This window comes from Vicia villosa, linkage group LG4 (genome assembly GCF_029867415.1).
Source record: "Vicia villosa cultivar HV-30 ecotype Madison, WI linkage group LG4, Vvil1.0, whole genome shotgun sequence".
Taxonomy (NCBI): Eukaryota; Viridiplantae; Streptophyta; class Magnoliopsida; order Fabales; family Fabaceae; genus Vicia; species Vicia villosa.
Genome location: NC_081183.1, coordinates 111656218 through 111670210, shown reverse-complemented (window position 1 = coordinate 111670210; position 13993 = coordinate 111656218). Strand labels below are relative to the sequence as shown.

Genomic DNA, 13993 nt, shown 5'->3' with positions numbered 1-13993 from the left:
TTGTGAAGTGAAAATATCCACAAATACATGAATAAGTGTTTGGGGAGATACAAGAACACCCAGAACAATTTCGAATTTTAAAAATTATAAACTTAAACGCTAGTTCACCTCAAAAAAAGTTATGCGTTAATGACATAAACTTGTTTATCAAACACTTCTCATTTAATCAATATACTACTAAAATTATCCGTTGAGCTTTTTAAGGGAAAAAATAATAGAAACATTTTATGGCAAGTGAATCTCATTCATTTGCTTACGCTATAAAACATCTTGTTATAAATAAGCCTATTCATTCTCCAATCTCCAGCCTACATCTAGTTCTGTCCAGTGAAATGGAGCCACATGAGCTAAGAAAATAAAACAGTGAATAAAACAGTGATTCAGTGAATATTACACAACCCTTCGTCTATGAAGTAAATTATGCATCGGTTTTTGCAGCACAAGCCACCACGTGAGATTTGAATTTCTCCAACTCTGCCAAAACCTCATCCTCTGGTCTATAGAGCAAATCAATCATACGCCATATCTGCAGCAAAGATAAATGTTAATGAATCAACCAAAATAATTAAGTTAAAACAGGTTGCTGAAGACATAATTATTGTTCAGTACTAAACTCTGACAAACATCATATATTTATCATTTATGTATTATTTTATGTAGTTTCTATTCGGGCATATTGCATTGAGCTTCCCTAAAGACTCCTTAAACAACACAAATATGTCTTTAACTAGATACTGTCCGTTGTTTACTTTTTCTGAGATACGTCCCTTCCAAATTAACACCGACTGTCCTCTGTTAAGACAAATATTGTGAGGCTACTCCCCCACTTACGATTGGGAAACAATTTTCCAATGAAAGGTGGTGCAAAGATAGTCACTGAATCTTCGCTATCCTTTCTTTCAATCCAAGTTAACATGACAGCATCCAAATTAACATGACTTGCCAGTGGAATTGGAATTTGCATTGACTTGTCAAAAGTTGCCTTTTTTTCTTTTATTTGGGTTCTGTCATACTCAAGCATGTTGGCTTATTAAAAAATACCTCAAATTAAAGGGTCGGGGATGATATTCAGGGGAGGGTATTGCTTATTGAAAACTAAAGATGGCCTTTTAACAAGCTTTGAGAGAGGTAAATGCCATATGCCCTTTTTTTTCATAGTGAATATATTCATGTTTTATTATTTTATCAATGACCTATATTTTAAGTTAATATCATATTGACATGTCTTTCAACAGAGAAGATGATCTGACATTTCAATTTTAAGATTTGTTATGTCACTTATGTAAAGACAAATGTTCCGATACTTCCTTAAGACATTCATTCTAAATCCCATATTTATGTCCGTGCAGTTTCCACAAGCAAGCAACATCATTTCAACTGTATAAAAATTGGATAATTACCGTATATAGTTAGAACATGGAAAATCATTTGACATACCTGCAACGTTCCCCCTCCACCAGTGCTTTCACAATCATCAGACACACTTACAATTGTCCATGGATCATATGCATTCCAGTGGAAGTCAACAACTTTGTCTCTGCATATATATATATATATATATATATATATATATATATATATATATATATATATATATATATATATATATATATAAAAGTTTGTAAAAACAAATAGCAAGGTCGGGATGAGGGGCAGCAAGTATTTTGACACATTAAATAAAATAAAAAATCTGTCCAACAGATCTAATATTGTTTGACATTTTCACAATATGGGATGACACGATGCTATTAAACAGTCAAATGAATGCAACTTGAGGATGACACAATGCAATTCGAGGAAACCACTAGGTTGATGTTATCTTGAAGAGATCATTTCTACTAGAATTCATTGATTGGTATTGCAAGCATGAGACCAGTACATCTTGAATATGTTAAAGATAGAGAGAATCAGAAATAGAGAAACCCAGCAAGTGTAAGAACACTTGAAAGCAACATCGAAACCCAGCAAGTGTAAGAACACTTGAAAGCAACATCAGATGAGAAACATAAATAACATAAGGTTAAGAATCATACAATTTTATTTAATTGGCCAGGCTAAAAAAGGTAAACTATCAAGTAAAGAGCAATCCCTTCAGCTACAAATTTAGACACTGAAGTATAATTAAGTTTACCATAGAGACAGTACGTTCATACCTATGACCAGCATGTTGGAAAAACAACCCTGGAGGAGAGTTTATTGTTTTCCGAGCTCGCTCTATCTTTTTACCAACCTGATCACAAAACAAAATAGACATCGACACCTAGCAACCAAATATTATCTTTGTGGCAAGTAAGCAGCAAAATATTATCCAATTGAAACTGCACCTTCTCATAATCCCAAATGTTTAAGAGACCGTCTTCTGCTGAACTTCCAAATACAGATGATTTGTCTGCAGACCACTGAATTAGACAAACTGTTACTAACATATGTTGGCAGCACAATCATAATATATATAGTGCCCGAAAGCATGGAGAATTAACAGAATTCAAAAAACAAAAAGCAGGCCGTAAATCACCTGAACACAAAGAACAGCGGCTTTATGAGCCTCAAACTTATGGATAGGAGACCCAACCCCATTAGAGGTGAGACTGCGCCGATCAAACAAGCGAACAGAATTATCTGCCGACCTGAAGTGATATGGTGAATAGTCAAACACATGTGAGTATTTTCAATAGTACCTACTACCTATCCTCCTAAGATATGTGGGTCTAACCACTTTAGAGCGGGTATTTTCAATAGTGCCTATCCTCTTAAGATATGTGGGTCTAACAAGATACTTCCCCATCTTGCTCAAAATAATATGAATTACAACATGAGTTGAACTGTTGAACTGAACAAAACAAAAAGTGGATAATGATAATTAGACATTGAACAGGAGAACATACCCAGTAAGAATTAGATTATCATCATGGGGATTCCAGTCAACGTAGTGAAGATCAGCATTGTGAGCTTTTTCAACCTGCCACCAAGTTCACATCAGAGAGGGGAAATAAAGACAAATAATTAATAAACTAATACAATGACATATTATGTTATTATGGTACACGGAAAGAAAGGGGGTCGTGTATGTAAATAGCTAAATAGATAAAGATAAATGTGTATATATTCCCAGTTGATAAAACCCCAATGTTGCACACACATATACCAATATACCAATGATATTTTTAATAATCTTGAAAACTGGAGTAAGGATCCTCTCCATTTCTCAAAAGAAATGGAGGTGTCCATTACTATGGTTTTGGTGTATAATTGTGTAATTAATGTTACCACTTTTAAAAATACGTGCATTTGGCTACACTCAAATTGGTGGAAAGATCTCCAAAAATTAGAGAATGGAACGTGGGGCTTTAACACCAACTGGTTCTCAAGGAAATTAAGTTCAAAAGTCCGAAATGGAGAATTAGTTTGGTTATGGGGTAGAAACAAATATTCAGTTAAAGAAGCTTAGGAATCCATCTTGGAAGGAGGTAACCTTGTAAACCATCACTCCTTTGCTACTGCTTGGAACAAATTTATTCCTTCTAAGGTCGCGGTCTTAGCATGGAGGCTATTTCAGAATAGGATTCCCTCGAAAGATAACCTCATTAAAAGAGGCATTTTAAGCGATTCCCACTCTGGATGCCCCGCAGCTTGTGGTGCGGATGAAAGTTCGTCTCACCTGTTCTTCGTCTGCCCGTTTTTCTCCGCTGTGTGGCAGAAAATTCTTTCCTGGCTAAAAATTTCTGCTTCCTTGCAAAATTCTGCCTTAGCTCATTTAGATCAATTCACCGGACTGTTAGGAAAAGGTAGAGTGAGGGATGATAGATTCTCCGTTATCTGGTTCGCGTGCATTTGGGTATTGTGGAAGAGGCGTAATGATATGATTTTCAGAAACTCTCGTGGGCCGTTGGAAGCTTGGATCGACGAAATTAAGGTGTTGGCTTGGAAATGGATAAAATCTAAGTTTAAAGGCTTCTCCTTTTCCTTAAGCCAATGGATTTCGAATCCTTTGGACTGTTTTTGAGGACTTATTAGCATATGTGGTTATGGTGTTATGTTTTTGATAGTCTTGGTGTTTCTACTCTTGCTGCTGGCCCAGTTCCTTTTTGTCTTTGCAGGTGGTCTGTTTTGTTACTTCAAAGCCTATGATGTCAGCGATAGAGCGTATCGATCATTTTAGCAATTAGGGTACAGAAGTTGCCATGGTCACCTTAAGAGGTTGCCATCCCGTTAACTCCCAGCTTTGGCTGGCATGGCGGAGAACCGAGCACTGCAGAGTTGACGCACTGTGACTTTTCTTGTGAGGAGTTTTCAGCAGTTTGTGTCGTGCGAACAGACGGCCATATTCGGGTGCTGCAGAGGTGGTGTTCTATGCTGGAAGTTTTTAATTTATAGGTCTTTACATCGGAATTCAGTAGCATATAAGTGGTGGCGTTATGTAGTGGTGTACCTTCTTTCTTTTTGTTGGTCTCTACTTCTCAAATCAAGCTGCAGCAAGGTGCTTTAGTGTGTATTAAGTTTTTTGTGTTCTTTAAGTTTAGTATTGGTGTTGTCTTGAACAGGTTTAATTTTGTACTGTATCACCTGAACTCTAGCATTTCTTGTGCTATATATTTATATATAATATATTTTTGCTTCTTCAAAAAAAACTATAGTAATGGATACCTCCATTTCTTTTAAGAAATTGAGAGGATCCTTACTCTGAAAACTGAGCTCACCTAATGTTTCAAAATGTGTATAGGCATCAAAATAAAAACAAATTTAAATAGATCCTTGAAGTACAAAGCATGTACCTTACCAAAAAGCATGCCTTAAAATCCATACTTATATCAAAACAACAATAATAACAATCGAAGTCCTTTTTTTAAAATTAATGTGTTGTAACAACCATTGACTTTAGTAAAAATTATGAGAGAATTGCAACCATCAAATTGTCTTTATTTAGAGTTATGTTAGAGTTGTAACATTAAAATTCAGACATTTATTTTCTCAATATTAATCCTATGAGTAATTAATTTTTTGAACGGATATTAATTGTGACATTTATTTTCAACGCAAACGTTTCATTTCATGTGCTCTCTCAATGCGGTTTTGTTTTCAATGCAGAAATGTTTCTGCAATTTCAAAAAAGATATATCAAAAAAAAAATATATCACAACACACTTTCTCTCCAGCGTTTAGCGTTTTAGTTTCTCTATAATTGTTAGGGTTTCAACGAACATTCGATGCTCTGGCGAGTCCAGGCGGTGGAAGCCACAAGAGCGGTGAGCACAGTCCGCGCTCCAACATCTGCGAGCAAGATAGTTTCTTCCTATCGCGAATATCAACCGCACCTTGGAGAAGACTCTCCCTGCTAATGGTAAAATCGCAAAGGATGCTAAAAAGATTGTTCATGAATGCGTCTTTGAGTTCATCAGTTTCATCACCAACTAGTATGTTTGATTTTCTTTTTCAATTTGATTCGTACAGTGAATTGGTCGTGATTTTGATTTTGATTTGGTTGTTTTAAAATTGTGCAAGGCCTCTGATAAGTGTCAAAGAGAGAAGAAAAAGACGATTAAGGATGACGATTTGCTTTGGGCGCTAGGTTTCGAGGATTATAATGATCCTCTTAAGATTTGCCTTACGAGATACAGAGAGGTAAATTCTATTTCGTTTTACTGATTTTCAATTTTTTGGTATTTTACTTTACAAGGTTTTCTGGTCCCGGTGAGAACAAATGAAAATTGGGTCCTCTGACAATGTTTAAAGAGTTGTTTTGAAGTTTTATTGTTGTTGTGCTTTTTACTAATGGTAATTCTTTTTCTTTAATTTGTCGCCAGTCAATTGGAAATGTTGCAGATGGAAGTGATTTCATATCCTTTATTTTATAGCAAATTTTTTGTTTCGTGAGCACATATTTTTAATGGTTTTGCACAAAATTTTTGTTCCAGGATGATATGAAGGGCTCCGGCAAAGGGTGGAGATTCGTCTGTTAAGAAAAATCTTCAACAAAGTTCTAATCCTCAGGTAAAAAACATTCACATGAACTATGCGTGATTTTATTGTTGGAACACACTGCTACAAAGGGAGAAAAAGGAAAGATGAGGGTATTGAAAATTTGGGGAACTGCTACAAAGGGAAAAAAAAAGGAAAGATGAGGGTATTGAAAATTTGGGGAACTGCTACAAAGGGAGAAAAAGGAAAGATGAGGGTATTGAAAATTTGGGGAAGATTAGAGGGACGGAATTCAGAAGCAGTTAATTTAAGCGACAAAACAATCTGAGGATCAGTTTTGTAAAAATCCATTCCACGATTGTTAGGTTGATTTTGACGATCTTATTCTTAAATGTTATGTGCGTACAAACGTTCAATTGTTCTCGCCAGACTGACTAATTGTCTCAAATAGAGAATTCCTGGGATTATAAGGATGCTTCTTTGAGTCATATGCTTATTATGACCAATATTCACTATATTGTTCAGAAGTTAGAAGTTATATGCTTACACAGGAGTGGCGGATTTTCTTCTGGTGTGTCGAAAAGTGCTTTGAGGGAAAGGTTTAAGGCTTTTAATGCTATTGTGAGGATATTGCAAGTTATTTTTAATAGTATTATTATTTTTTAAACTTTTCTAATGGCTTCATTATTACATTCTTCATCTTCATGGTTCTCTTCGTTGCGGATGAAACCAAACATAAACATGGGATTTATTATATACTTATAATTATTTGATATTCTTAGAACAAAAACATACCAATAATTTAATTTTTAATTTTAAAATATTTTTACTATAAAAGTAATTTAAAGTTGTCCTTTTAACTTAATGTAATAATACTTAAATGAGTTTCTTATTAACAATTATTAAAAAATTATATTTATCTAAGAAATATTAATAAGAATAATATTATTTTATTTTATTATATGATTTACTTAAAATTGAAAGTAAGTATTATTATAGTTTAAATAACATTTTGTTACTAAAAAAATATTAAAAATCATGTATTTTTATGAAATATTAATAAAAATCACGTTTTTTTTAAGATATATTAAACATAAGAACTAAAGTATTTAGAAAAACTACGATTCCTCTTCTTAGTACAAGTTAAAAGTTTTTTTATTCTCAAGTTAAATATTTAATCTATTATTAATATATAAAATTAAAAGTACATGGAAATACCATTTAAAACCCTATGATAAATGTACTAAAACTTTTCTTATTTTATGGGTATAAATAACTTTTGGCATTAATTACTGTTGATGTGTCGCTCTCTTAATTTTTGTTGGTATTTTATATTTTTATTTATTTTTATTTTTTGTTATTAATTATTTATTTATTTACATTTTTGAACTAAGTTTTTTTTAGTTTTGGTTATGAATTTATGAATAGGATGACGAATGATATATTGAAAGGTTTGAATAAAAATAAATAGATTCCTTAAAAGTATGGAAAATCACGTTTGACTATCAAATTTGAATTATTGTAATTAATAGAAAGATATCTCTAAAATAAAAAATAAAAAGATGAAACAATATCACGTCTAATATGTCCACTTTCATAACTATTGTATTTAATATTTTTATATTTTCAATTATTGTGTTTACTAATTAATATCTTACAATTAAATAATACATTAATTTAATTTTAGAATCTTTCCATTATTGTGTCTGATCGTAAAAGATGTTGATAGTAAATTTAAATTTAATTAGAAAGAGTATAACTATGGAGGTCGTTTGGGATTGCAAAGCTTTATTATGGAGGTGGTCTTTTATAGGGAAAATTAATCATTCTAATTGTAACTTTTATGAGTTTAGCAAAAACCCTTTGCTATACTTATCTTAGGTTCTATTTAGTGAGTAATTTTCTTTTATTTTGGGTTTGTTTCTAGCCCCTCATCTTGTAATCTTGCTTGGATCTTTTGATCCTAATTAATATATTTCTTGATTACAAAAAAAGTATTATTCAAAAAAAAATTGCAAAATTACAATCATGATTAATTTAATTTTTTTATGCAAATCAATCCGTTTATGATGTTTGTACATAGACTTTATTACTAAAATAAATATTTTAGTCATTTAATAAAGTTTTATTTAAGTTTTTATTTTTAAATTTAGTAATAAATTAACTATAATTAAAACTACTATTAAAATATAATAAATTATATTAAAATTTCAATTTATAAAAAATTGTTTGTTTTTTCTATGATAAAAATATCATTTATACTAAAAAATGTTATAAATATTTGTATATGATAAAAGAACATGAGACAATTATGATAGAAACATACCTAAATTTATTATGAAAAATAGAAAATTGTCATTCTTTTTACATTTCTACAATTATATATTATCATTTTATTTAATTAGTACACATAATATAAAGTTTTACCACTGCATCAAAAATAAGTTTTGGCTCTCTATAAAAATATAAAAAATAAAATATATTAATTGTGATAGTTTTAATTATTATAATACTACATTAAACATAGAAATTTTTAAGCATTTGACGGTAGCTGTCATACATTTTAGGTTTGAAAAAATGAGCTAATATCTCAAATAAGTTTAATAAATTTTATTCTTTAACTATGTTTAATTTCTTAATTAAAATTATATTTTTTATATTATAATAATATGCATTAAATGTAGAAATTTTTAAGCATTTGATGGTAGCTGTCATACATTTTAGCTTTGAGAAATTGGGCTAATATCTCAAATAGGTTTACTTTTTTTTAGAATTAACTCATTTGGATTCAATTGGGGTTTCTTAACTCATCTGAATTGACGGGTAGATGTGAATGTATCTATGAGATACAGTTATTGACATATCATTTTATTGTCTATATTTTAACTATTTCTTTTGTTACTATTTTATAAAATTGAAGTTATAAAAATAATTGACGGGTAGATGTGAACGTATCTATGAGATACCAGTTATTGATGGATCATTTTAATGTCTATTTGTTACTGTTTTATAAAATTGAGGTTATAAAAATAATTGTACGATTTATTATAAATATGAAGTTTGTACAATCTATATGTTTATTGTTTGATAATTTAAGAATATAGAATTTGAAGATTGTACAATCTATATGTTTATTGTTTTATTTAAAGAGCTAAAAAGTTTAGATGTATTATTAGCACTTTCGTGGTTAACTATTAAGTTTTTGGGATTAACATGACTAAGTTTAGGTTGCATTTTAGTTAAATATATATGTTATATAAAGAAATTTTTCAAGTCATAATTAGATACATGTAATGTAAAATCCCGACTAGACCCGTGAGATAGCACGAGTTTCCTACTAGTTTTAAATTAAAATAAAAATGAAATAATAAAATATATTTGTGTTTGGACGCTGTGCACGTTAAAAAAACGGATAAACGGGCACGGGAGTGCCCGTTTGAACGCTAGTTATCTATAACGAGGATAGGGAAATTTGGGCTGGCCTATTTTTATTCTCTTTTTATCCCTTAAAATATAGTTTATTAAATTTAAATAAAATTGCTAATAATAATGTACAGTTGTTCAAGAGGAGTTATGTAACAGTTACAAAATATTTTAACTAAGTAACTATTAGAGTTGGTTTACCTTTTAAACATCCAATTTCTTTTCCTATTTTATTCTTTAAAAGTGCCTAAGAATTACCGATAAAAAAACTAATGTTATTTGTGTTATTGTGTTTGAGAGGTTTATATATTTAATTTAGGAGTTACAACCATGAAAGATAGAGAAAGATACATTGATTGATTTTGTGTCTTATAATTCATCCTTTCAATTTATGATTACGGAACTAATTTTTTCAGTTTGGCAATTTTTTGATAACTGCAAAATAAAACTGTCTTTATATGTTTTACCGAAGCCTAATATATTTGGAACAATTGCAACATCCTTTACATCCTATTAGCAAAAGGCATTGGAATATAAATGAAAACACACAGCCTCTTATGTTTTTAATATTTTTGTCATTTCTTGTTAATCTTTATGTATGGCATGCTATCAATTGATTTTTTTTCTTTTCTCTTTTTCATATATTTGTTTATTTGTTTTCAACTCCATCACTAATCCCTGAATAACATTTTAAAAATTTTAGTGAAGGATATTTTCATTTAATGTGTGCTAATATTCATTTAAATTAGTTATATACTACTACTATCTATGAAAAAGATTTTGTTTTTCTAATTCTATGTGTTTGTTTCATGGCTATTATTGTTTATCCATTGATTCTATCACAAAAAACTTTTACACATGACCGACTTTTTTTAGAGTGAGAGAGAGTTTTAAACTTTTAGAATTAGAGTGTGCTTCGTAAACTATAATTATAAAAATTAGTTTTTTGCATTGTTAAATTGGTCTCAAGAACATTCTTTTTAGTGTTGATTACTTAGCTACAATAATAAATTATTAAAACATATTTAAAGTGAATATTTTAGCATCTTACTTTTTTTTAAATAATTGTGTTCAACTAATATTTTTTTTAAGATTTACATAAGTGAAAAACATAAATGCGTTAGCACAATAAAAAATGGATAATGTGGCATTTTTTTAAACTTCTCCATCAGCTTTCAACCATTAAATATAACTATTATTGACTATCAAATTTATTATCGTAACAAACATAAATGCGTTAGCACAATAAAAAATGGATAATGTGGCATTTTTTTAAACTTCTCCATCAGCTTTCAACCATTAAATATAACTATTATTGATTATCAAATTTATTAATCAGAATTAAATATAATATAAATATCAGTGTAAATTACCGCCAATTTGTGAACTAAAATGTGACTTCAATTGCAATAAGTATTCCAGCGTTAAAATTATTAATTTTTTTTTACCGAATAAAAATTATTAATTTAAATATATAACGAACCATAATTTTAAAGAGAAAGAATGATACCTTGATTATTTGATTTGGTGAGATAGAGTTAGACTTAAAGAGAAAAAACAAAAGGAAAGGAGGAGATATTAAAGAGAAAGAAAGAAAAAGAGAGTTTATTACTGATAATATCAATCAATGTCTCGACAATGAGAGAAATGCAAATTGAATGAGAAGAAAATTAATATGAAGAAAAAAGAGAAGAAAACAATGACCAGGGAACCTTATAAAGTTACAATTTAGTTAGGCCTAAACCATGGTTATTAAACTATAATTTATTGTACATAACCGTAAGGCAACAATTTTGTAAGTAAAAAGACTAACATAGTTGAAATAACTTAATTGAACAGTACAATCTAAAAACACATTGTTTTTAAATAAAATAAAAAAATTGTAAGATAAAAATTGAATAAGAGAAGAATATAGACATGAACTCATTGTCTCAAGAACAACATAAAATAATATTCAGATATAAATTAGACAATTCATCTTAATCAAACACTTAATCAAAAGAAAGAAGAAAGATCACAAAGAGAAAAGTAAAACTTTCAAGAGAGAAAATTCTTTGCAAAAGAACACTTATTTTTGTGGAGAAATTATTCAATCCAATTACTCTTTTTACTAATTTAGCAAGGATCCTTTGTTTTTTCTTTCATAATTGTAATTATAATTGTAATTGGAGTTTCCCGTTTCTAAGTCTAAAAAGGTTGGAAAACTCTTAATTCTTCTATATATTAAATCTTGCTTACACAAAAAAAAAAAAACCTTATTTTTGCTTGCGGATTTTACTTTCTCTTTTAGTTGTTAATTATATTAGTTGTAAAATTCTGATTCGATTTTATTATGGAGGGATATAGCAGTTATACGTGTTATATGATGTTGTGCACATTAAAAAAACGGACAAACGGGTACGGGAGCACCCATTTGAATGCTAGTGTAAATAAAAAATATAATAAACTAACAAAAAGGAAAAGAAGGAGACAGAGTACCATTTCGTAGAGAAAAATATTAGAGCAAATAGTAAAGAAAAGCGTGTTATATCTGGGCAAAATTTTAAAACTAATAAAGTAAATAATGGCGTTTGAAACCGCCTTATATTACTAAAATTCCGTCGTTTTATAAAACTACCACAATCAACCATAGATTGTGGCACGCCATAATTAAACCGCCATAATTTACGCAATTTTTTTGTAATATATATAATAAAACAACCCAATTTTATATTAAGTTATAGTCTTTGGCATGTATCAACATATGGTTTATGGATTTTCTTTTTGGAAATATTCCAAATATATGATTTATTTTTTAAATTGAATTAAAAATAAAAAATTTTAATTAGTCAATATTTATTTAGGGAGTTGATATTTTTCAAGCAATATTTACATGTGAAATTGAGCTGAAATCAAATGGTTAAAAGATTCAAGAATATATTTATAGAACCAAGAAAAAAAGTTTTTAGTAAACATGTTATAAAATAAGCATATTAAAAAATAAAAACACCACAAAAATTCTTCATTTTTTTTCTGTATTTTTCAAAAACAAATAAAATTTGATATTTTTCAAATCATGTTAGTTAGTAGAGTCAAGAATAATTGAATTAAAGGTTAAAAATAAAATAGGTTATTTATAAAGTCATGAATAATTAAATAATAAATAAAAAGAGAAAACAAGATAACCTTATTTTTATCATGCACACTAAATTAATTGGGAATAAGTAAAATTCATCGATGAAAAACAAAATCGTTATTTCGGTGTCAAATCAGCTATGTAAAAAAAAAATTTGTTTCGTCTCAACTTTAAATCTATTATTTTTATTAATTATTACGTTAAATATTTATATTCATTTTACTTGTTAGACTTTCTTTTACCTTGTTCAAATTATTGTTTTCTCAATTCGATTAATGTCGTTGTTTTGTTCACATCTTCATCACTGTAATTAGTTCAAAAAGCACATTTTCTAACCATTTCCCACTACAATCATTTATCCAACCAAATTAAAATATATGTGTGCGCGTGCACGTCATATGAAACCTTGAAATTTTAAATTATGTAGGCTATATTATTACATCACTTGTTTTAACTAAAGACTCTTATGGTTTTCTAGTTTTTGAATGTGATAAGTCTTTTAAATATATATATATATATATATATATATATATATATATATATATATATATATATATATATATATATATATATTAATTATTAACTAAAGTTCTTTGTTGGGAAGAATATAAGATGATGAAAAATCAACATTATAATTGTAATAAATAAATAAATAATTAAATAAATAAATAAAGTCAACATTATAATTGTTGTAGAATTCTTTATTCATATGATATATTTTCCCAGCAAGGGACAAATTAATTTAAAATCTTATTAAAGTGTTACGATCCAACCACCTGCTTTAAATCTACAAGGCAAAAAAATTTTAAATAGGTACCAACTTCCAACTGCAATGTGCTTTTTTCAAAGACATGATATGATATGATATGAAAATGTGTGATTCATTGTCACCATGTGACCAAGATAAAAAGTTAATTCATATATCATGCTAGCTACTTGCCAAGTTTAATATGAAGAAAAAAAGAGGCTCAAGCATGAAATTTTGGAAATATATAGCGAAAGGGTACTTACACTTCATTTGGTTCATAAAAAAGCTGTTACATCCAATGAGGAAATGCAGCTAGCATGAAATTTTGGAAATATATACCAAATTTTATTTCTGAGATAATTATACAATTATCTCATATTAAAAATATATTACCAAATTGATTATATTTATTTTGTCAGGTCAAATTATCTTTTATGGTCAAGACACATGTTATCTTTGATGGGGGAGTTCCTTTCTTTGTTGTATTTTGTTCTCTGGTTTAATAAAATTGTTTCTTGCTTTTAAAAAAAAAAAAAAAAAAAAAACAAATAATATTAATTAAAGTTGTTTTTTTTTGGAAGAATTTTTATTTTTTTTAAGTGAAAGGAGGGCAAAGCCCCCCCAAAATATATATAACCAAAAAGAAGATACAGGGAGAGAGAAGGGGGACCAAACTAAAACCCCTTAATGAGTAAGTCTATAGTTTGGAAGACCTATAGAATTTGTAGCAAATTCCATAAGGATCTCCCTATGAACCACATCCCACCAAATAAAATCATTAACCGATAAAC

General features: G+C 29.0%; 1 protein-coding gene and 1 pseudogene across 1 annotated transcript; one reads left to right on the top strand and one right to left on the bottom strand.

The window, feature by feature from the left end:
- Positions 1-268: 268 nt before the first annotated feature.
- LOC131597682 (WD-40 repeat-containing protein MSI4-like) lies at positions 269-3202 on the bottom strand. The gene is made up of 7 exons (XM_058870361.1): positions 3146-3202; positions 2886-2959; positions 2516-2627; positions 2325-2399; positions 2154-2230; positions 1438-1537; positions 269-526 (listed from the first exon to the last, which is right to left on the bottom strand). The coding sequence occupies exons 1-7, from the start codon at positions 3200-3202 to the stop codon at positions 419-421; spliced, it is 603 nt and encodes a 200-aa protein (XP_058726344.1). The 3' UTR covers positions 269-418.
- A 1780-nt stretch (positions 3203-4982) lies between these two features.
- LOC131597681 (nuclear transcription factor Y subunit B-1-like) lies at positions 4983-7356 on the top strand (annotated as a pseudogene).
- Positions 7357-13993: the final 6637 nt, after the last annotated feature.